The 23,334-nt window shown below is 43.1% G+C and overlaps 1 protein-coding gene across 9 annotated transcripts in view; it reads right to left on the reverse strand.

Annotated features, from left to right (window-relative positions):
- hspg2 (heparan sulfate proteoglycan 2) overlaps positions 1-23,334 on the reverse strand; it is an 84,743-nt gene that overhangs the window by 19,398 nt on the left and 42,011 nt on the right. For 6 of the 9 annotated variants that reach the window (XM_041046847.1, XM_041046866.1, XM_041046831.1 and 3 more), the window contains 38 exons: positions 23,173-23,330; positions 22,940-23,080; positions 22,660-22,823; positions 22,395-22,574; positions 21,932-22,128; positions 21,577-21,724; positions 21,133-21,260; positions 20,793-20,879; positions 20,483-20,541; positions 20,130-20,191; positions 19,773-19,913; positions 19,392-19,565; positions 18,910-19,089; positions 18,692-18,810; positions 18,457-18,568; positions 18,014-18,127; positions 17,708-17,835; positions 17,478-17,564; positions 12,135-12,205; positions 11,911-11,975; positions 11,655-11,795; positions 11,230-11,421; positions 10,855-10,893; positions 9,298-9,588; positions 9,111-9,164; positions 8,336-8,419; positions 7,493-7,585; positions 7,311-7,403; positions 6,920-7,150; positions 6,702-6,815; positions 6,487-6,614; positions 5,924-6,010; positions 5,771-5,829; positions 5,168-5,332; positions 4,856-4,966; positions 4,376-4,476; positions 3,717-3,897; positions 1,199-1,258 (listed from right to left, as the gene is read on the reverse strand). In XM_041046847.1, coding sequence (XP_040902781.1) covers positions 1,199-1,258; positions 3,717-3,897; positions 4,376-4,476; positions 4,856-4,966; positions 5,168-5,332; positions 5,771-5,829; positions 5,924-6,010; positions 6,487-6,614; positions 6,702-6,815; positions 6,920-7,150; positions 7,311-7,403; positions 7,493-7,585; positions 8,336-8,419; positions 9,111-9,164; positions 9,298-9,588; positions 10,855-10,893; positions 11,230-11,421; positions 11,655-11,795; positions 11,911-11,975; positions 12,135-12,205; positions 17,478-17,564; positions 17,708-17,835; positions 18,014-18,127; positions 18,457-18,568; positions 18,692-18,810; positions 18,910-19,089; positions 19,392-19,565; positions 19,773-19,913; positions 20,130-20,191; positions 20,483-20,541; positions 20,793-20,879; positions 21,133-21,260; positions 21,577-21,724; positions 21,932-22,128; positions 22,395-22,574; positions 22,660-22,823; positions 22,940-23,080; positions 23,173-23,330 — 4,739 coding nt within the window. The remainder of the gene's footprint in view (positions 1-1,198; positions 1,259-3,716; positions 3,898-4,375; positions 4,477-4,855; positions 4,967-5,167; positions 5,333-5,770; positions 5,830-5,923; positions 6,011-6,486; positions 6,615-6,701; positions 6,816-6,919; positions 7,151-7,310; positions 7,404-7,492; positions 7,586-8,335; positions 8,420-9,110; positions 9,165-9,297; positions 9,589-10,854; positions 10,894-11,229; positions 11,422-11,654; positions 11,796-11,910; positions 11,976-12,134; positions 12,206-17,477; positions 17,565-17,707; positions 17,836-18,013; positions 18,128-18,456; positions 18,569-18,691; positions 18,811-18,909; positions 19,090-19,391; positions 19,566-19,772; positions 19,914-20,129; positions 20,192-20,482; positions 20,542-20,792; positions 20,880-21,132; positions 21,261-21,576; positions 21,725-21,931; positions 22,129-22,394; positions 22,575-22,659; positions 22,824-22,939; positions 23,081-23,172; positions 23,331-23,334) is intronic. The other 3 variants (XM_041046891.1, XM_041046882.1, XM_041046857.1) reach the window with 2 other exon arrangements.

The following is a 23,334-nucleotide window of genomic DNA, read 5'->3' on the forward strand; positions in this document are numbered from 1 at the left end:
CCCCAGCATGGAGATATGGAGGTGAATGGAATTTAATTTACACTGCTGAAAACAACATAAACAATGCAAAATATATTTTTGATGTATGAACTCTATTTGCAAAGTAGTTTGACTTCCACCTATAAACATCACTTTTACTGTGTTATTCAAGAACAGTTCCATCTGTGTGACGCACTGAAACTCTGCCTCTTACACCGGACGGCAGTCTGCTACCCACATTCAGCTATGATGTAATGAGGGTGTGATGGGATGTATTAAGCACAGTATGATATTTGAAGCCCAGATGACAGATATTTCCCAGTACAGCATGTTTCCTGAGGGGGAAAAAAGGAAAGAGCAGGGTGCGAAGAGAAAGAAGAAGGGACATCTCTTGTGTCTGAATGTGGAGACACTGTCACGCAAAACATAAAGGCAGCACCTGAAAATGTAATAACTGCCAGACTTAATCAGTGGGCAAGAGTCTGTTAAAGGACAATTAAAGATTCTTCTGTAATATAACAGCTGGATGATGTAATCTCATTAACCTAAAGTGAATTTCTGTTTTGTCATAGTGATTTTTATCATCAAAATAAATTGTAAAAAATAAAAATGTATTATATTTTATGTTTTATTGTATTTTTGTCCAATTTAGAGGGACATTTTCCCACAACATCCCAGTTATTATCTGTTCTCTTGAGTAACTGAATGGTGCGTCATCTACAATACCAGATCTGTGAAGTGCAACTGGAAACATATTTTCTTATTTTTACAGCATAGCACTGATATTTGCAATGACAGAAAGTAGCCTCAACATTCATAAGGAGTTGCCCATAAGAATGAAAATGCACCTTTTCCTGCAGTGATGGACCCCAATGAACCCGAAGAGCCAGGTGGGAGCCAGTAATGCACATGTACAATCTTATAAGCTCTGACTCTAACAAGGACAGGAACTTGATCATATACTGAAAACAAATATCCATCTTTAGATCTAAATTTAACTAAAGATGATTTACAACACATGCTCTGGGCCATCGTGTGAGAGTGAACGCAGAGAGTTTGTGTTTCTCAGAGCTGCTTGGTTGATTGTACATGGGCGATACCAGGCCACCAGTGTTTCCATGCTGCGGAAGGTGAGTGCATGCATGACACAGAGAGAGAGAGGCCAGTCCCCTCCAGGGAGCCCGGCAGAGAGGAAACCATGCCCAATATGTGGACTTACGCTTTCTGTGTCCTTCAAACATTTCATAGGCTGTGTAAAACATCTGAGTCTGTGAGGCCTCTGGAGATGTGGGAGGAAGGGAAGGAGGGAAGGAGGGAGGGGGGGAGGGAACAGGTAAACTGACAGGTCAGTTCTCCAGGGTAACAGAAGTTTACCTTCCATCTCCCCAGAGACACTTAAATCCGTCTCCAGACGTGGGCCGCCGTGGTTTTGTCCAATTCCAAAATGTGTCACACATTATATAAACATGCTAAAAAAAATTATAAGCTTGACTTTTTCAACTGGCACCTCCTTGACATCAAGCACGAAAGATTTTTCCTTTTTCCATTTCAGCTTATGATTGATTATCCTACTTTTTTTTTGCTCATGATAGTTGGTGCCATTTGATTCACAGTTACGTGCATTCAATTTTAACACTTACCTGATATATGTTTATTGAGGTAAGTGCGCCATGAACTGAAATGTGTTGGTTAGAATGACCATATTGTTTGTAACATTTAACTGTTATGTCACACTCAACACAAACAAAAAAAAACCCATCATTGCTCCAAAATGCTTCTTATGCTGTGAATTCAAAATCAAGATACACATATACACAAACGCACATATACACTCAGAGTGCATGAAAACTGTATGACAGCAAAAGGATAGGTAAGGATATGCAGAATAGCCACACATGACACATGCAGGTTAGTAGCAAGAAGCAGTTTTAAACACTGAAACACTAATTTAATCTCAGCCGTTAAAAAGCTGACATACAGCTTGTGGTTATCCTCAACTGATCAAGATAATGTGCGATAATCCATACATTTGCAAATCAGTTTGAGCTATTGTCAGTAGTTTAATCAGTTTTCTCTTTTTCACAAAATATTTTCACAGTTAAGATAAATACATTATAATGTGACATGTGTACATTACATTAGTTAGGTGTCCTTTAGAAAGAAACATTTTGAAAAATGAGTAAAATCTTTACAGAAGCACGCTTGGGATCATAAAGCCTTTAAGTCTGTAAGAATGAGCAAATTAAAAAATGTAGTCATGGTAAAGAACTGACGACCAAATGTAAAAAAAAAAAAAAGTAGCAGGTTTTAACGTGACCTGTGATTGTTGAGGTGTGAGATGTTCTCTGAGATATATAAAAATATTTTCTTATAAAAAATTGCCTAAACGTAAACACACATAATGCAGGGTCATTGCATTCACATGGCCAATTCCCTTGAAAGTTACCAAAAAGAAAAGAAATTCTAACATTTCTGATATATTGGATTTCATGGAAACATTTCATCATAACATATTTCAGTCAATCAAAAAAGAAAATTTGTCCACAACACTGTAAATGAAAAGACCATAATATACAATTGTAGCTAATTACTGACATAATCAGGATTAAAAAAAAACATTATTCCCTTAAAGAGTCAGCTCTTAAATATTTTACCATTTAAATCTGACAAGTAACAATCAATTCAAACAGGACCGACTTCTGCCGACACTAAAGGAATGAAGGAGTGATATTACAGTAGTACAACAGCACTTTTCAAAACTGAATTCAAACACAGGTTTAACCAGCTGCATGGCTTATAGCACCGTTTTGTTCATCGACATTCATCATCAGGATGATCAAGAGAGTAACACAGCAGACAGTAATGTCAGGAATACTGTAATGACTGGAACACAAAAAAAAAAATCAGCGGCAGTGAGCTTCTTCCTACTTCTCTTTTCCAGATACACTGAAGTCCTTTTTTGAATGTCAGTCGCAGAGTCACTAAGCACTGTGGCATCCACATTCCTCCTCATCAATACACACTACTACAGCTCCGGCAGGGAGGGGCCCCAGGAGCCCAGAGTTAAAGACAGACACCAGAATCCAGCACCCTGCTAGTAAAACCTCGAACAGCAGCAAACAGCAACTTTACCAGCGAACGAGAAGCAACCAAACCACCACCGATTAATTCAACCAATGTGGAAAAAAAAGAAGAAAGAAAAAACAAAAAAAAAAGGAGTAAACTCAGCAGATTACTGGCGGAAAGCGTTCCCCACAAATCACTAATCCGAGAGAATGCCCATTTGTCCTTAGTCTAGAGGATGTGTCATGACTTTGAGTGCCCATTAGTTAAATCTAAAACTGCATAAATTTGTAGCCTAAAGTTTTAGTTTATAACCAGACCCACAAGCTGTATTTCTTCATATAAAGCGCAGAAAAATCCACTGGTCAGAGACATAGACGACAGCAAGTTAAATAAATGCAGTAAGAAGAGTAAAAGCTGGATTGGCAGTATGATAATAAGACATGGCTTATATGTTGGTATCTGAGAGCAGGAGGCAAAAGCAGTGGGAGTTAGAACTGCAAGCTTATTATGCTGTTAACCCAGAGTTAAGTGTTTACAGTGCACGATGATAAATGCAGTCAAACAAAAAAGCATGCACCATTCCAAGCTGAAGGGGGGAGACTACGGGAGCCAGAGCTGGTAGGGTGGCGGGGGGTGATGGATAATGGAATGCAGTGCCAAGGATCACGAACCTGGCACGTAGAGGATGGCACTGCCCTCGTCCATGGCAAACATGTTGGAGCCCGTGCAAACGTAGACGCCAGCATCCTCGGGCTGGACATTCTGAATTGTCAGGATGCCGTTGAAGTCCATGGCCCGGTTGGGAAGCTTCCCGTTACCCATCCTGGTCCACACCAGGGTGTAGGCTGGTGACTGTGGAGGGGCGAGCAGATAAACACACAGAAATCATAAGACGCATGCAACCTCGTCAGCCAGACGTGGGAGAAAAATGCTCTTGTTGATCAGGTATTTAAGAGAGGCTACATGTTTTTAAACTCCTTACACCATCATGGTAACATGCACCGGCACTACCACCATGAACTTTCTGTTAAATTTAAACAGTGGCATGCAGAACAGCTTTAGACATGTAAAAATGTAGAGTTAAAAAATCTGTGAAATCTGTCGGTTTTATATGAAACTACAGCCAGTAGACAGTTAGCTTAGCTTAGAACCAGAACTGGAAGCAGTGGGGAACAGCTGGTCTGCTTGTGGCTCCATATCTAACAGATGAATATGAGACTGGTTTCTACATTCTGCTCTAAGTCTTGAAAAGAGAGTGAATAAATGTTGAACTATTCCTTTTAAAATAAAACTTTAAATAAACATCTTCATAATCATTGACCAGTGTTACCTTGCTCTTTGCTGTGCAGATGAAGCTGACAGTAGACCCCACCCTGACAGTCTGGGCTTTGGGCTCCTCAACAGTCACCTCAATAGCTTTGGATGGGGCGCCTAGTGAAATGCAGAGACCATATATTTAAACTGACTATTCATAATTACAGTTAGAATATTGAAATATTGATTAAGTGAAAAAAAAATGTATTAATCATCAGTAGTAACACAGGAAACCATTTCAATAGCTAAAATACTCTTATTACAACCGAGGGACTGATTCAGATTCACTCAAACTCATTTTTTTTTTTGCCAGCTCCTTCAAAACTCCAGATACCGAGAATGCACCATGCCACAGTCAAAAATGTGAAAAATTAGGTCTTTGGTAATCCGTGCATGAGCAAACCCACGTGCTGAACCACGGAAGGCATTTATGCTGCAGTGCTGCAGTAAGCAGCTTGAGGGAAAAAACCTTAATGGAAGCGAAACCCATACACACTTGTGACAACTATTTCAGCGCGGCTCTTGTTGGTGCTGTGCTGGTCTTGGCAGGTACAGACGTAGATGCCGGCGTCGCTCGGCTGGACACTGGGGAAATACAGCTCTGCTCCTGCAACACACAGACGAGCAAAGAGGTGTTCACACATAACATGTCGTCCCATACAGTAGGTACAGTATATTGATTATATGCAATTTATGTATTAAGATCAATTGACTCAGAGCTTTAAAATGTATTTCAAACCAAAAAACTGAATATGATCATATCTAGCCACTGCCCAGTACTTTGGAAATCTGCGTTGAAGTCCCATACCTTGTCTGCGTCTGTCAGCACTGCCGGAGATGGGCCGCCTGTCCTCTCTGGACCAGAAGAAATAGTGTGGAGGAGAGCTGGACACCTGACACCGTAGAGTGACAGAGCCACCCGGGGATGCCATGACCCTCTCTGGATAAACCTTCACCACCAAGGAGGCTGCAGCTGCAAAGTGCACAAGCAGGTTATCACAAATTGGATGGATGCTATTCAATGATGACATGTGTTTTCAGCCAAAACAGGTCAGGGATAAATTTAAAGTGGCAAACTGCTAAAGAGACTTTCTTAATTGATGAATATACACATTTTGCCTCTTAAACTGGAAGAGAAATGGGAAAAAACAGGTGCGAATAAGGTCAGAATGAAAAAGAGAGAAGTGAGGTCTAAGTTGATGAAACAAGATTTTCAAGTTCCACTTTTCTTTGTCTCCTTTGCAAAATGCCCAACTGTCTTTTTCATTTCAGCTCATTGTGCCACAGTAAATACTTCAAACACACACAGAACACCAGTGTTTTGTTTTTTTCCAAGGAACATACTTTAAGTACATTTTTACGCATGAGCACAGTTTAGTCATATTTCTAATAAAACGAAATGTAGGCTCACCATCGTATGGGCGACACTTCTCTCTCTCCTGTGGGTTGCCAACGTATCCAGGAGCACAACTGATGAGGGTAAAAACATAAAACTTAACATCATCATAGTTCAGTAAGTGCAATTTATCAAAACACATTAAGGGAAAGTGCTGGGTTATCCTACCGTTCACAGTACTGGCCAGTGTAGCCGGGCTGACAGGCAGTGCACTGGTAGCCTCCATTTCCAAGACTCTCACAAGTAGGGGAGAACCTGTCACACACACAGACAAGAAGCTAAATTCTAGGGTAGAAAAAAGGTTTAATAACAACTGATTCCCTGCTACATGTATTAACAAGTAATTTAGTGTCACATTCATCTTTTGTTGTGAGCAACGCAGATTATGGCGGAGGAACCAAAATATGACACACAACAACAGGAAGAAGCTGTTTGAGATTCTTGCATTTCAGTCAAAGATTTCTTCAACATACTTTAGTTTTTTCTTTGCACTGGGCAAGAGTTTGTATTCTCACTTCATTTTAACCTTAAATCCTGATTTGTTCAAATGTGAGGATAAAAAAATCAGATGATTTCAGTAGGAAAATGAATATGCAATATTTGGTGCTAGTTGGCAGGAAAAAGGTTAATAACAGAAGCTGTAAACAAGAGCAAGTGGCCCGGACACAGACTTGTCTTGAGCTATAAATGGAGGTGGAATGCGAAGTCTTGTTATCTGTGCCAGTACTCACTGGTTGTCAGGGTCAGTGTGAGGGCAGGCGCAGGGCTGGCAGTCCTCTGGAGTGCCAACAGTGGGGTCGCCGAAGAAGCCAGGGGCGCACTGCTCGCAGAGCTCACCCTGAGTGTTATGCAGGCAGCTCTGGAAGCAGAAACATTTCATGTTTAGAGGTCGGTTCATCTCACCAGGGTGCTATAATACAGATGTAAGGTAATCTGTGTTTCGTACAGTGCAGATGCCAGTCTCCGGGTGGCAGGAGTCAGAGTGGCCGTTACATTCACAGAGCTCACAGTGACCCAGGTATAAACCTCCTCCAGTGCGAGTGTATCCAGGCGCACAGTCCTAAAACAGAAATTGTGATTTGGATACATCGAGCATTTTAATGAAGCACAATCAGCCTGAATTTCTTCCACTAATGTCAAAAATTCAGAAAAATTATTAATTACCTGGCAAGAGAGTCCCTGGTATCCAGGTGGGCAGCGACACTGCTCTACCTCGAGGGCCTGCGCCAAGCCGCTGTAGTTGGGCACAGCCACTTCCATGTTGACATCGGAGATACTGGAGGATCGCATCTCAGTGGAGTAGGATGCTCGGATAAGGATATCATCCAGATCCGCCAAAACCATCATCAGGTGCTCACGGGTTGCGGGCATGCCATCAGGACGACGCCAGTTTTCCTTTGAAACAAGAAGACAGTGGCTATTCTCACGCAATGAGAATAAATATCTTTCTGTTTCCCCTTCTCTTTGAAGGGAAGGAGCCAGGGCATCAGGTTCAGTCACAGATCACTTCGGACTTTCTGTTCACCATGTTACCGTGCCGTTCTGTGCCACTCACCTCTCTGAAGACCATCTCAAACTGCTGAGTCTCTCTGCTGCCCTGCTGCCTCCTCTGCCAGGGCTGACGAGCTACCAGAGTGATGTCGTTACCCTACAGGAACAACACTGACAGGTGAGTCAATGCTTCAAATACACGTAGCCACGAGAGGAAACATCAAGTCAGCATGAGAGCACACTCACAATGATCTGGACGTCAGCGTCATCGAGTAGTGTTCCTCTTGGACCAGCCACATAGGAGATGGTGTATTTGAGTTTACCGCCGTAAGATCCCACCTAAAACAGGGTTAGCAGGCAAGAGGATTTAGATCTGTGGCAAGGTCAAACCGAGCTGTAATTCCCACGATGAAACAAAAACACCCGCAGGTGGCTGTTTAGAGTGACACTATACATTTAGTACCATCAAATCCTGTGTGCTAGAAGGATGTGAAGGGGCAAACTAAAGTGTTTCTTTCAACATGTGAGAGTTATCATGTTGACAGGTTGCTGTGATACCACCATGTATGTCATTAAATTTCAGTCTGGTGAATGCACTTAAAGGAGCACTCCACCCATTTTGAAGTTTAGTTGTCATGTAAAAACAGCTGTATAGTGTCCAACGTCTCCCTGTGCTGCATCTGACTTTTTTATGTCTCTTTTGAGTCACAGCACTTTATAGAAGCAGAATACTAAATCAGGACAACAGCATGGCATGCATTTGTATTTTAAATTCTTCTTGACTTAAAAGTTCAGTTACGGACAGCTAAGCAGGTAAAACCCAAAATTTAGTAAGCGATACTGACTGTTTGTGATAGAAGGAATAAACATGGTTCGTGAAAGGAGACAGTTGGAGGGAGGACAGGGACAAAGTTAAAGGGAATAGGGAGTGTGGACATGTGAGGGACTAAAGAGAAGGGAGTATGATGGTAAGGACTGATGGATCGTGGGAGGGCTGGATGATACTAAGAGTGTGATATTTCTGTGACCTCCAAGGGTTGACCAGGGTCAGGGTCAGAAGGGGGCATCACCACGAGTTTTCACAGTTACCTTATCCCCTGTGAACTGTGCTGGGAGCTGCCAGTAGAGCAGATCATCCTGGTGCAAGCTGAAACCTTTGTAGACCAGAGCGTACTGAGAGGCAAAGGAGGAAGGAAAGGCACAAGAGAATAAGCCACAAAGGAAAGAGAGGCAGCGAGACTAAAACATGAGTAGGCAGAGAAGAAGCACAAGCAGACAAGCACGGAGAGGACTAAAGCCCGACAAGAATCTCAGGACAAATGTGTTGCAAACACCTAAACTCCTTTAAGTACATGCTCTCTAGTGCAAGTGCTATTAAACACACCACTGACAGTTTGATGACAGTGGACAAGTCGCACTGTGCTTTGTCTGACAACTAAAACAACACTGTCCACCACTGTCAATAATGTGAAAATGACAGCTTAAGTTTTAAAGCAGACAACAGTATAATGACAGACCATTGTAAAACCAGTGTTTCTCTCAAGTGGTCAATTACAGTGACAGCACAGAGTGGGAGCTATTTGCTTAACAATGGAAAATACCACGCAGCCGATCATTGGTATTATGTGAACTATCCATTCTTTGGTAACTATAGATAAAAACTATTCAGCATTACTTCCGTGGATCATAATCTAAGTTTGTTAGGTGCTGTCACAAGTTTCTGAACAAAACATTAACTGCCCTGAACAAACTGAGGACAATCAGTTGTTAATGAACTTTTAAAGCTTTTCCATCAAAGACAAAGAAAGTTTCCTATGTGCATGTGCCAAGATAGAGTCAGTCACTCGTTCATGCCACTGTCTACCTTGCTGCTGTCTGTAGTACCACTAGCAGAAGTCGTGCTCACTTTGTTCTTGCTCTGTTGATCGGCAGCAGAGCCAGGCCCCCAAAGAGAAATATGACAAGTCACCAACATGAAGAAACACCAACAAGAAACAAAGTAGACTGAAAAACAATCCATAAACTGTCTCACAATCTCTGACTGAGTGTACCTGCAGATGAGGAGCATGGCCTGGGGAGTAGGGTTGAGGTCGGGTTGGCCTAACTGAAGAGGAGACACCAGACGGAGGAGAAGGGGGGCTCAGGTTACGCAAAGACCACCGAGAGGACGAAGAGGAGGAAGAAGAGGAAGTTGGGATCCGAGAAGAAGAAGATGGAGAGGAGGAGAAAGAGGAGGAGGATTTAGAGGAAGAAGGGGGAAAGAAGGGAGGGAAACCCGCTCGTCCATTGGAGAAGTTAGAGAGGAGCGCCCAGACCTCATCATCCAGCTTTCTCATATCACCCTGGGGAGGCGGAAAGTGGGGCACCGGAGACACAGTAACCATGGGAACACTCAAAATGACCGACACAGGGTTTAAGAATTTATCTCTTCACGTTGTACATCGTGGTAAGAAGGTGAACATGCTGGGACATGCTTTTCAGTCTGAGTCTCTGATGCCTGGATGACGTATACAACAATCATCACGTTTACATGCACTGAAGTAACCAGTTCACTCAGAGAAACCAGGTTACGCAGGTTATCAGACGACGCATTTACATGCACTGTAGTAACCTGTTTACTGGAAATAAAATGAATGTTTAGGGTCTGGTGAATTGTTCTCAGTCCAACAATGGGATCACACTGACTGAAATAAACAACCTTCCTGAGACTTGACTGTGCATGCCAACTCAGATCTTCGTAACTAACGCACATGCAAATGCACACGCACTCATATCTGACAACATGCCCCTGGTCAGTGACCATCAAACCGAGCAGATTCTCCATGCCGATGCATCTATAGACCGAGGGGATTTTTTTTTCTATAGAAGTCCACAAACTCTCAGTGTGTTAGCTTACAATGATAGAAACACTGTGCCTCAGTTATTCTGATTAGACGTGTGAGTGCTTTACTACAACAATCTACAGTGCGGTTCACACCAAATACCTGGCTAGCTCTTTTGGATCTGTGGGTGTCTCTACGTTCTGAGGCCATTACGTTCCAAATGGTCGCATCCTTCCTTAGCTGCTCTTCTGGCAAGTACGAGTCGCTCTATTGATGTGGATAAAGCAAGCTCTTTGATCACTTTCCTTATCAGTGAGCTGATGGTATTTGGGAGTGTTATGGCGGTGTTATTCAAGCAAAGTTAAACTGTATGAAGCTCTTTAATGGACCATTAATGATCGGTCCATTTACATGGCTCATGTGATGTGGAGCAGAAGGTCATTTATGTGCGCAAAATGCACTGCGCAAAAAGAAGTCGAATTGAAGAGACACTCAGTGGTCATCTTCAGCTGCAAACTGCAAACACTGCTGTCAAACTATCATGCTCCTGATAATAAGCTCGGCCAACACGAACAAATGAGGAAACCCATAAAATATGATGTGCATCCATAACGTATGGATGTGCACTACATAATAAAATAAGAAAACATGGCATTCAGCATATTACAAACGCCACATCAACAGTTACTTGAAACATGCCAAATGACACTGTACAAAAAAATCCTAAGATTATCATTAACTCAACTAGAGTCACAACATGACAACCACTGACTGACATTACTGTACCTGTTCAGCTCGTTTCATGCGAGTAAAGAAAGAATCTTTCTATAAAGAGTAAAAGGGGCAAACAAACAAAAAAAATGTCATGTAAGTAAAGACTTGGCCCTGTAAATTTACGCACAACATTTTCCCCCATGAAAAAAACAGATTTAAGAGAAAACGTAGCAATTGAGGCAAAGAGGTTTCACACAGACTCAGAAAGCGATCTGCACAAATTTGCATGAAGCAAAGCAGCAAAATGGAGACAGCAACAGAATAAGAATGGTCTCCAAGTTTCTGATGAGCACTGCTTAGCCCCTTATATACAGCACTATGGGGTTCATGGTCTTGCTTTGGCTACTTCCAATGATTTAGATGCTGTATGTGCTCTTTGATACTGACCTTGTCTCCCTGGTAGACCCCTGGAAGCTGCCAGTAGTGAGGCTCCTGTCCCAGGTAGTCAAAGTTGCTGTAGGACAGCTGAGTGCCTTCAGTGGAAACCTCCACAGTGAAACCAGTGGAGATGCGGTTGGTGCGCTGACGGTTCACCAATGCAAATCCCTGGAAGTTCCCTGGAGAAAAGACTGAGGACACCTGCGAGGGCACATTTAGAAATACAATCAGGCTCCAGGTGATGGTAGGGTAAATGATAAAGACTTAAATAATAAGAGATAAAATTACTGACTCTCCACACAGTAATTTCAATTGTGATTGGTGATGATATATGACTCACTTAGTGAGTTAGTTTATGAGAGCTGTTTAAATGTGTTCTTGCACTGTTCCACCATTGCACAGCATTTACCTGTTGCAGCACTTATAGGCCTTACCAGGTCTCTGTAGTAATTAGAGCTGGAGCACTGCTGAGTGACCCCCATACAGAAACAGGACAGGCAGCCATCTTTGTTTTCCTGGCTGAGATGGAAGGCACCAAGCTTGCAGCTGGAGCAAGATGGGCCCTCAACATTCATCTGTAACATAGTGTCAGAGGAGTGAGATACAAGGCAGTGGGTTCATGCCAGGACACCCAAAAGATGAAAACAAGCAGAGAGTTGGTGTGAGAAGAATGTGTCTTTCTTTGATCACCTTGCAGCGGCACACACCCCCACTGCAGCTTTCCCGTCCTCTTTGGTCACAGTTATAGCAGTTACCTGTAACAGGGCAGAAGAGCAGATGGCTTCAGCATGTACCAACTCTCCACTCTCTGACAGACAACACTGTTAAATCCAGATTACTGAAATGAAACCAAGAATCTTTGTAAAGTTTGTTAAGTTAAAGAGCAAGGCAGAGTGTGAGCATGCAGAATGTACCATTGACTTCATTACTGCCAACAGTACACTTCTGTCCAAGCTGTGGGTTGCCAGTGTATCCTGCGGCACATCTGAAATAAAAACAGACAGCGTGTTTGGGTAAATATTTCCAGTCAAGGAGGATACAAGTTTTTACACAGAGGCAGGAAGGGGGGGAAGTCTGCAAGAGGTGATACATTTGATGAATCGTGTCATTTAGGGAGTCTTCTCAACCCAAGGCTGACCTCAACCTGCTGCTCCATCCTGAGATTGGTCTTACATTCACAACATCTAAAAAAACCCCACTGACACCCAGCTTTTGTAATGTATATGAACATTTTTCCCAGAGAAAAAGATAATGAAACACTGTCTGTGTAAGTTCTCCTTCATTGAGGTATCCTAACGGTTGATTGAAGGCAACTGGAAACAAGAAGTCCAGTTGCCTTCAATCAACCCTTGGGATATAATGAAACACTGCTTGCAATAGAGATGGATGAAGCATAGCTGCTGCTAAAATAATCAACATGTCTCAGATGTTGACTCCATCTCCCATATGAGTGTTGTACAGGTGAAACACCTTTGCACAGGAACAGACACATTAACTTTAACAGAGAATCAGAAAATATCACCAGATTTAAAAAATGTTAAAATAAAAAGCTTTGCAAATAGAGAACTGAGATCAGAACAAAGCAGAGGTGAGCATAGCTGATATAACGAGATGCAGATCAAGAGGCTAAGGTGCTGAAGAGGAGAGTTATTTCTTATACTGCGACACAGCAAAGCGATACGCCTTCAAACCCAAGCAAACAATGCCACTGCCACCAGAACCAAGGCTAATCCAACCACAGATCTGTGCAGACTGCTCTGAGGACAGCTGCTGTCAATCTTACCTCACCTGTCCAGGTCCGCAGGTCAACAGCCAACAAAGAGGACTTCCATGCTATGAACTTGCTTTGGGAAATCCTATGTAAACTAACTCCTGAGACGTACAGTAGTTTCTAAGGTGTGGTTAACTTTGTAAGTTTTACAGATTTAAAGATAAGGATAATTCTCATTACACAGGGAGATACATAATACATCAAAATAGATATGGTCAAAAAAATGCAAAATGTGAAGTGTTCATAACCAAAGACTACTACGACATAATAAGCATAACATGATAAAATGTGGTCTTACATCACAATAAAATTACACAATTTTACAAATATTGACATTTTTTTTAATCCTAAAAATTACATAGGTGATTTTAGAAACTGGGTCTATGTACTTCTAACAGTTCTCTAAACGCTAATGATATGATGATAGACTGAACCTTGCTAGTATAAATATAGGCTGATCAGTCTGTTGATGTGTCCAGTGCTTTGGTCTCGTCAGCTGCTGGCCAGGTACATCTAACCTTTCTAGTGCCACCATTGGGGACAAAATATCATTAGGTGGACATGAAATATCAAAATGTAAGGTACCATTTTGAAATAAAAATGTCATGCTCCACAGAGGATGGTCCCATTTCATTTCGGATCACACCTTTCTCATAGTGTAGTGCTTGTGCCAAATTATTAACTTTTTACTTTCCAAAACAAAATGGTGGATTTACATGAAATCTGAAGAATGCACCCTTTGTCCCCAGAAGTCCTTTTGAATCCTGTTTAGAGGGTTAGCATGCTAAGATTTGCTAATTAGCACTAAACACGAAGTGCAGCTAAGTTTGATGGAAGTGTCTTCAGTTTTGCAAGTATTAACCAAAGAATCAGAAAAATTTTAATTATAATCTGATGATGGTGTAGATGAACAGTCAGGAGAAGTTACCCTGTTACCCTGAGGGTAACACACACATATCTCTGCCAAATGTCATCGAGACATTTCACTCAAAACCACAAATGTCAGCCTCATGGTGGCACTAATCAGGGGATCAAAAAAGTCAACAGGCTTCATCCTCTGGGGGGTTATGAATGTCTGTATACAATTTCATAGTGAATAGGTGATGAAATATTTCAGTCTGGACCAAAGTGGTGGACAAACTAGAGCAAGGGTACTAGATGCCACTAGCAGGAAGTTAGATTGTTAGTTACTGGTTCTTCATCCTTGAAACTTTGCATGATGTAAAAAAATAAAATAAAATCCAGGTTTAGACTAAACCTTAACACTGGTGTTCCAGGGAAACCCTGTATCTCCACCTTTACTAATGTAGAACATTTTAGGACTTACTGATTATAATTCTCAGCATGAAAAGCAGTGCATACGCAGCAAGCAATAAGTGATTTTATCCTTTAACCACAGGGTGACATGGAGGTGACAGGCTTTTCCAGGATACCAACACATACTGTATCACTTGAAACAAATATTTAAGTCATACTCATGTGAATACAGGAAACAGACATGATGTACGTGACTTTTAAAAACTATATAACAAAGCGCTGGGGGTAAAACATGAGGTAGTCTGTCCATAACAACATGGACAAATGCATACACATGAGAGGTACTAATGCTAAGCTATCTCTTTCTAGCAGGATTTTGTGCAACAAATCTGGTTGTCATAAAATACACCTTTAAAGCCATTAATATCAAAATACTTAAACAAATGCATCAGCATGACATTAAACATCTGGAAGGTCCTACTGCAATAAAGCAGTGTCCTAAAATTAGTCCCTTCATAACATTCCATTGTAATTTTAGCAGTAATAGACATAAATCAGGATCAGAGCCTAGAGAATAAAAAAAAATAAAAATAAAAATAAAATAAAATAAAATAAAACAATAAAACACAACACTTTTTTTATTCCCTAGTCATCAGGAATAATTTTGATAGGAATGGCCAGCCTTCCCAAGACAACATGAAGAGAACCGTCTTGATTGTTTTTGTGCTTTGCAGACTTTTTATCTCCTCTTAACAGCCTCAGCAGGTCCAAAACACCAGAATGAGGTTCTGTCTTCTTTTTCTGCTGTTGTTTTTTAGTTACTCTCTTTGCACTTTTAGAGGGAGTTGATGTCCTTTTTGTTGTTGTTGTAAACGTCTTCTTCCCAGCAGTAACCTTGGTTTTCGTCCTTTTTACTGTTGTTTTCGACCTCTTTGGGGTAGTAGCCGTTGTAGGCTTTGTGGTTGTGACTATGTCCTTAGCAGAATTCTTTGTTTTGTGAGAGACCAGCTTATATGAGTTTTGCACCATCTTTTTCTCATTTTGGTTATTGTTACCCTTGTGTGGTTTTGACGATTTCTTTGAATCACTTCCTGAAGTCTTTCCACTCTCTCGAACTGTCTTTGGAACTGGCTTATCTGATCTAAACACCTTGTTACCTGCATTGTTTTTGGTAGGTATTGAAGAATCTTTTTTGCTTGCCTGGTCAGATTGCTTATGCAGCTTAGGGGTTCCAGAAGACTTTGATTTGTGAGATGGTGGCTCCAGTTGAAATTTAGTGATTGTTGCCTCTTCTTTGATGTGCTGCGGCCTTGTTTGGCTTGGCTGTGAAACGTGTTTAGCTGTCACAGTGGATCTCCTACCTTCTGGCCTTCTTGTTTCAGGCTTCACTGTAGTTTTGGGTGTAATTTTTGATGCAGTTCTTGGTTTACTCAAGGTTGTCTTTAACTTTGTTGTAGAACTTGTTGAGACATTCTTTTTGGATGACCTGGTGACTGACTGGAGCTTTGTAGTGTTTTTACCCGGTTTTGTGGTCGTTGCTGGTTTGGGTTTTCTCTCTCTGAGAGGAGCAGAGCTGGATTTGCTCCTGGGAAGGCCTGGGGTAGGTATGCTTTTGGGCACTGTGGCTCTACTGGTGAGTGGAGTTTCTGTAGCTATAATTCTCGTGGGAGGCTGAGGCGTTGAGTGCAATGGGAGTTCGAGGACTGTGATGACTGAAGGCAGGGCCTTCTTTTCTTGGGGTGAACGGGAGATGTGTCTTGCACGTTTCATCTTGTTCATCTCCTGAGCCAGGGCAGTGAAGCCATCAATCAGGATTTCTAGCCTTCCCTCTAGTCTGCTCAGACGGGTCTCCATGTCTGTGTAGCTCTTCTCCAGCTCAGTGACCTTCTTGTTCTTCTCCTCAGATGACTGGATGGCAATGAGCTCCTTCAGCTGGGAGCTGAGATGACTCTGCTGGTCCTCCATGCTAAGAATGCTCTCCTTCATATCAAGCGTGTTGCTTTCCAGCATGCTCAGGCGCTGGTTAAAGGTGTTCAGGTGGAGCCGGAGCAGGTGCTGGAAGCTGGAGTGTCTGCTCTCTGAGCTGGGTGTGAAGCGTGGTGGGAGTCTGGATACTGATCTGTTGGGAGCGACTGAGACAATATCTATCGCTTTAGAGGACAGGGTGGTGTGCTGGTGAGCCGTAGTAGACAATAAAGTCCTTGTTGGGATGACAGTTGCTCCTACAGTGGTAACAGGCCGTGGATCTGTGTCATCATCATCATCACTATCTCCACTGCCGTACGGTATGATCTCTTTCTCCCAGCTGAAATTGAATACTGCTTCAGCTCCACATCCCACAGGTAGGAAGCCTTCTATCTGCTTGTCCAGGAAGGGGTCCCCACAACTGTCTGCAGAGGGCATCTCTTCTCTTAATGTTAAAACAGCAGAATCAGGTATAATGCAGGGAGAGAGGTTCAAATAATAAATGATCTAGAAGTTGCGTCTTACACCCAAGTCACCTTGTCATCTTTGCCCCCAGAGCGGCAAAGATTCATTAGCTAGACAGGAGTCCTCATAAATGCCACATCTACATTTATGTCGTAGAGACACCGAAAATACGTTTGGTCTGTGCACAGACAGAGATCATGTGAGCCAACACCTTAAAAACTCACTACCAGCAAAGTGCAAAGCTGAAGCAGAAAGCAATCACTGAGAAGTCTTTTGGAGTTGAAGCAAAAGACAGAAGAAAGCAAAAGTAAGATATAAAGCCAACTACACGCAAGGTTTCCTGAGGACATACAGCACTGTAATTTCTACTTCTTCCTACTGATTTCTTTTCCACAAACAATAAAATCTGAGTGACGACATTCTCAATACCACCAGAGGCCCCTTATCCTATAACACATAACACATTATTCTACCGCAGTAGAAAACAATATCCAACAGCAGACCTGGAAAAACAAGACACACAACTTCACATGTACATCAGAATGGGTGGCACCGATCTGCATCTCCCATCCCTCCAGTAACACCGCTCAATCACAACTGCCTTGGAAAAACAAGAGAGATGCGAACCACAGACATGCTTATATCCCTTTCCTGTGAGTGAAACCAGTGGGTGCCAGTACCAGCCCCGGCTAACCTTGCCTCCGACCTGCTCGGTAACCCCAAACACTGAGCAGTGTCCAGACGACCCTGAGAAGAAGAAAGAGAGGAAGAAGAACAGCAGAGAAAGAGAGGGCTGTACCTTTCACAGCGTCTGCCGCTGTATCCGGGGGGACAGCTGTCGCAGGTCGGTTGACCATCAGACTCCAGATAACAGGTTGGAGAGAATCTGTAATAACAGAGGTGGTTTACTCAGAGGAGTTTACTTTGTCTAATGTAGCTTTAACACAATAGATTTTGTCTAGACAATCTATACTGCCTGAATAAAACTGACTCAAACTGACTTTAAAAGACTCTCAGACATGAACTCACTGGTTGTTAGACGCGGTTCCAGGACAAGGGCAGGGCTGGCAGGCCTGAGCTCCACCTGTTACAGGGTTGCCGTAGAAACCAGGCTGACAGCGTTCACACCTTGGCCCCGCGGTGTTGTGGAGACATTGCTTTAGGTCAGGACACACACACAGTAAAGAAAAGATGAGATCCGCGGAACAGTTGAATATACATTTCAAACAGACAGTGTTTTTCCACTTGCTGGAATTTGCCAAGGAACCATTAGTGCATTCCACTACAGAGATCAAAGCATGAACTGAGAGAGAGGAAGAGCTGCATTAAACCTACCAGACACCTGCCGGTCTCTGGGTCACAGCTGCTTGCATGACCATTGCAGTCGCACCTCTCACAAGTGCCCAGGTAAAGGCCAGAGCCGGTCCGTGTGTAACCTTCATCACACTCCTGCAACGGCGTGGAAAAACACCTCAGGTGAGAGACAAGTGATGACAAAGAGGAATACATCTTTGTTCCATCAGAGTAGCATTTAGACAGACTGCAATTATCGCAGTGGACTGTAATGGAAAAAAAGACTACAGTGGTATTCTTAACAAGCTGAGGCATATCTGAATTTATTATTATTTTTTCTTTTTTTCAAACTAGACTAAACTAAACAAAGGCATGAAAGTTCATAATTGACCTTGGGAATAATAGATTGACAAAAACAAATATTGACTCAAGGAGTCAACAAGCTTTTTTTTTTCTGAACTAAAATACTTCTCTGAAATCCGAACCTGGCAGGAGGGTCCTCTGTATCCCTGAGGGCAGGCGCACTCTTCCACCTCCAGGGCACGTTCATTACCGGTGGAGTGAGGAACAGCGATGTCCATCTTTATGTCTGAGATACTATTTGACACAAAAAACACACAATCAAGGACACACTTTGTTTTCCATTAAATCAAATGAACTTGGATTCATTGTGAGATATGTGAATGGACTGTGTGTTGTCAGTAAAACCTCCCACCATACCTGCTCTCGACCATGTTGTCTACGTAGGTGGCTCTGATCATGAATACAGCAACATCAGCCAGAGCCATCAGAAGGTGCTCACGAGTGCACGGGTTCCCGTCGGCGCGACGCCACGCCGACTATCAGCCAGAGAAAAGAGAAAAGTTAGTCTACTAACATCGTGCGAGGTTTCAGATTTGAATTGAAGGTACTCCTCAATCAACATCATTGCAACCCACCTCTCTAAAGGTCACAGTGACGGTTTGTGGGACACGTGCAAGGGGCTTGGTCTGAGAGTAATGTTCCAGGGAGATGCCAAAGCCCTGGAGAACCACATCTGGCTGACCGTCAATCACCAGAGCACCCTGGGACGGTGTATATTTCACTGTGTAGCGAAGCTCCCCGCCATAGGCCGTCACCTGGAAGCAACACATTGAAAAGAGAAGCTCATCTCAGCAAAACTGAACAGTGTAAAGGTATTTTACCCCTAGTAGTGTGGAGGAAGTCACAAGACACCCATGTTGGGCCTGACTGTGAATTCAAGCAAAAGGTTCAAAAGAGGCTCTCTGTGTGGGTAGGTGCAGCCTTTTCACTTGTCAGCATGTTGAGGCATGACTGAGTGGGACGGAAAGGGCAGGGAAATCTAGCTTGACTAACACTTGGCAGTGATTTTCTCTCTTATCCCCGAGACAGCTTTTTTCCTTTGTTGTTTTCCTCTCACCTTATCTCCTCTGAAGCTCTCAGGCAGGACCCAGTAGTAGATGTCGTTAGGGAGGGTGGAGAAGGAGCGGTAGACAACTTCAGAGGAGCCCCTCTGGGAGATGCCTTCAGAGATAGTTTTAGTGTTGGCGTTGTTGGAGAGGGAGAAAAGCTGCCCGTTCACCCCTCCTCGCACCTGAGAGACAAACAATTTGTCAGACTGAGATGAGAACTGATTTAAATGCATTCACATTTCAGCACAGTCACTGTTTGTACACGGCATCTCGCCACTTAACATCTGAAAGGATTTGCTGATAAAGCAGAAGTGCATAAACACTGAGTCAAACCTTGATACCAATAATATTTAACCCCTCCCATAACCACTCACACCTTGGAAACCTACCTGATCTCTACTCCAAGTGGAGCTGGCACACGTTTTGGTGATGCCCATACAGAAGCAACGCAGACAGCCCTCAGGGTTGGCCTCTGATAGGTGGAAGAACCCAGGCTTACACTCATCACACAGAGCGCCTGCCACATTGTTCTGCAACACACGCACAGACACAGACACACAAACGTGCACATATGTAATCCATCTGCCTGTCAAGCTCATTTCTGTCATAAAAGATGGCAGCCTGAAAATTGAAAACAGTGAGACACATCAATTTCACAAACCACAAATGAACTGCAGATTTAACAATAGATAGTTATAACATAACCCTAATATTTCACTTCAGAGTTTGCCATACTGCATGTATACCTTGCAGCTGCAGGGCCTGCTACTGGAGCTGATGATTCCTCTGTTATCACAAGTGGAGCCTTCTGCAGGGAGAGAGAGCAGTGGAAAGAAGATGACACAGGGGGAAGAAAGTGAACCTGGGAGTGTTCCAGCCTCCCTGCATACCTGAGCCATGACCACATACTACAGCCTACAGCCTATTGTAACACCCAGGTAAAAACCTGATGGTAATCACTGCACAGGGTTAAGACCTCCTCATGGTCATACTGCTGGATGACTGAAGTGTGCAACAGGTTAAGCCGCCCAGGTGCATCTTGTGTCAATTTTGTGCCTAGAACTGAAATTTAAAAAAAAAAAAAAAAATTCAAACTCACGGGCAGGAACACATTTTCCGTTAGGTAGTTGTGGGTTACCCTGGTAACCAGGAGCACATCTGAAATAAAACAAAAACAAGAGGCATGAGTGACCTATTAACCACAAGCATCAGCTATGGATTATTTTGTGCATTACAATTAGTACTCATCTGTCAAAACCATATTCTATGGTAGGCTGTATTATTAATAACAATAATTACAACTAATTATTACCACTGGTCATTAAAGGTTGATACTGTTTCTTATAAACCATCTCCAAACTATTTAAACCACAATCAGAAGGCAGAGTCGATGATATCAGTTTCCTCACTTTTCACAGCGTCTTCCTGTGTAGCCGGGCCTGCAGGCATCGCACGTCGGCTGTTGGTCAACGTCCAGGAAGCAGGTGTCAGAGAATCTACGGAGCCCGACAAGAGAGCCATAGATTAAAATTTACGGCAGCGGGTTAATGAGTAGCATGCTGAATGAATAAACCAGCGCTCAAATATCTGAATGAGCTCAGCTATGGGAAATGAGTAACTGCAGGGCAAAACAGCTCTATTCCTACTGACGGCTTGTGGGTGTTATGAGTGTGTGCTTTTTTTCTAGGTTTGTACTGTAGATGTGTTTCTGTGTGTGTGTCTGTGGTCTGGGTAGATGTGTGACCTTACCGGCGTGAAGTCTCATAGTAGGGGCAGGGACAGGGCTTGCAGTCATCGGGGCGACCTCGGCTTGGGTCACCAAAGTACCCAGGGCGACACTTGTCACACTGAGGGCCCTCTGTGTTGTGCTGGCAGCTCTGAGGGGGGGGGGGGGATGGGGGGGGGGGGGGGGGGGGTGACGGGGGGACACTGGTCATTTTCTTACATGGGTGCCTCCAAAAATAGTTTAAAAGGATTAACTGGGCATTCTGGGTAAAACACTTCTTTGATTTCTTGCCACAATTAAGATTAAAAGATCTACAACTCTGATGTTGAATATTAATATTCATATTTAACATACCAACATAAGAATGGTATTGATCTTCCCATTTAACAAAGAAAGTGAATCAACTTATTTTCTTTAAGCATTTGTTATTATCATTACTGTTTTTCGGCCTCATAAGGAGTTCTTACCAGACAGTGTCCACTGATTGGATCACAGGCACTGGCATGTCCATTGCAGTTACAGCCAGCGCAGGTGCCAAGATAGGGGGGACCAGGGATGCGCTCGAAACCTGAGGAACACATCTCACAGGACAGTCCTGAATATCCAGGGGGACATCTGGGAATGAGAAATCAAGCAATTTGTTTTTTTGTTATTTCAAAAGCAAAACTTTCAAAAGCAGCCTTCACTGTAAAATATTCACACACTGGACACGTCCCGACAAGTTGCTAGGACCGTAGACTGCTGACTGACATCTTGTTAGGAGTTCCCACTCCACTTAACCTCGCAGTGTCGAGCTGGGATCTTCAGGGATTTTTTTCATACCTGCACTCTTCAACATCCTTAGCAAGACCCAGAATGCTGAACTCCACGGTGGTGGTATCCATGACGATGTCACTGAGTGCCACGCTGACCATGTGGTTGTCGTAGATGGTGCGGATGTTGATGCTGTCCAGGTTGGCCAGTGTCATCAACAGATCCTCTCGGCTCACAGGGCGGCCATTGGAATGCTGCCATTTATCCTAAAACAATAACAATCAGGTTTACTGACACATACATACACTTACATACAAGGGGTGTAAAGCTGTCGTATAATTTTAACACCTCCATCATTATCCTTAATTATTGAACTTGGTCTTAAATGTGTAGTTTTAAGCGTTATGTTCGATAACCATTTTATATTTTCTTGACAAAACCATTTGTTATCAACCTAAATTTACCATAGGATTGTGCAGAATCCTTGCTTGTTTTTGCTAGAACAACTTTTTTTTTTTATCCAAAGACCTACTTCAGTGAATATGATCTCTTTCTGGTTGACCGTGCGAGCAGGGATGGCGCTGCCTCTGCGGTACACAAGCCTGCGTCCATTTCCAACCAGCAGCACATCTGGCTTCTCCACGGGCTCAGACAGACCACGGGCCAATGTGTACCGCACCTTGTACTTCAGGGACCCTCCATAGGAGTCAATCTAAAAACAGATGGAATGACTTTCATACGTACGTGTGATCACAACTTCAGCAACAATAAAGCCTGTAAAGGTTTGTCCTCTTTACCTTGTTGCCCAGAAACTGGCGAGGCAACGTCCAGAAGGAGTCAAGGTTGAGGAAACGGCGTGACAGGTCGACGAGCTGGAACTCCTCGATTTCAGGGTTAATGAGGAGCTGAGTGGCGGAGAGAGGAGGAGTGCCTGGCCTGGATGGGTAAGTAACATTCACTCCTGGAAGCAATGATAACAGATTCACTCAGGCTGGTATATGTTTGTATTCATGGTCAAAATGTTTGGACTAAAGTAAATATTTCTATCAGTTTCACAAGCATCAGTAGTTTCATTGCCTTTGAAGTCTTCCTCCTCAGTGAAACGCAGGCTGATCTGGTTGCGGTAGCGGCCGGTACTCTTGCAGTTCTTGGTGATTCCAGCACAGAAGCAGGAAACACAGCGGCCCTCCAGACTGAAGTGACCATCAGGACAGTTGCCTGGAGAGAACCAAATAAAACACAGGAAAACATTTGATTTATATTTTCAATCAAATCTCATTTATGGTTTGCTGTTAAAACTGTGTCAGTACCTGGGTTGGGATTTGATGTGAGAGTTAGCACTCCGTCAGGGATACCAAACACCAGGCCTTTGGCATTGATGGCCTCGCAGGTGTAGGCCCCCTGATCCGCCTCCTTTACATCACGAATGGTGAGCGTACCACGGCCGTTCTCACTGGTCATGGAGATCCTGA

This window comes from Toxotes jaculatrix, chromosome 2 (genome assembly GCF_017976425.1).
Source record: "Toxotes jaculatrix isolate fToxJac2 chromosome 2, fToxJac2.pri, whole genome shotgun sequence".
NCBI classification, from domain to species: Eukaryota; Metazoa; Chordata; class Actinopteri; family Toxotidae; genus Toxotes; species Toxotes jaculatrix.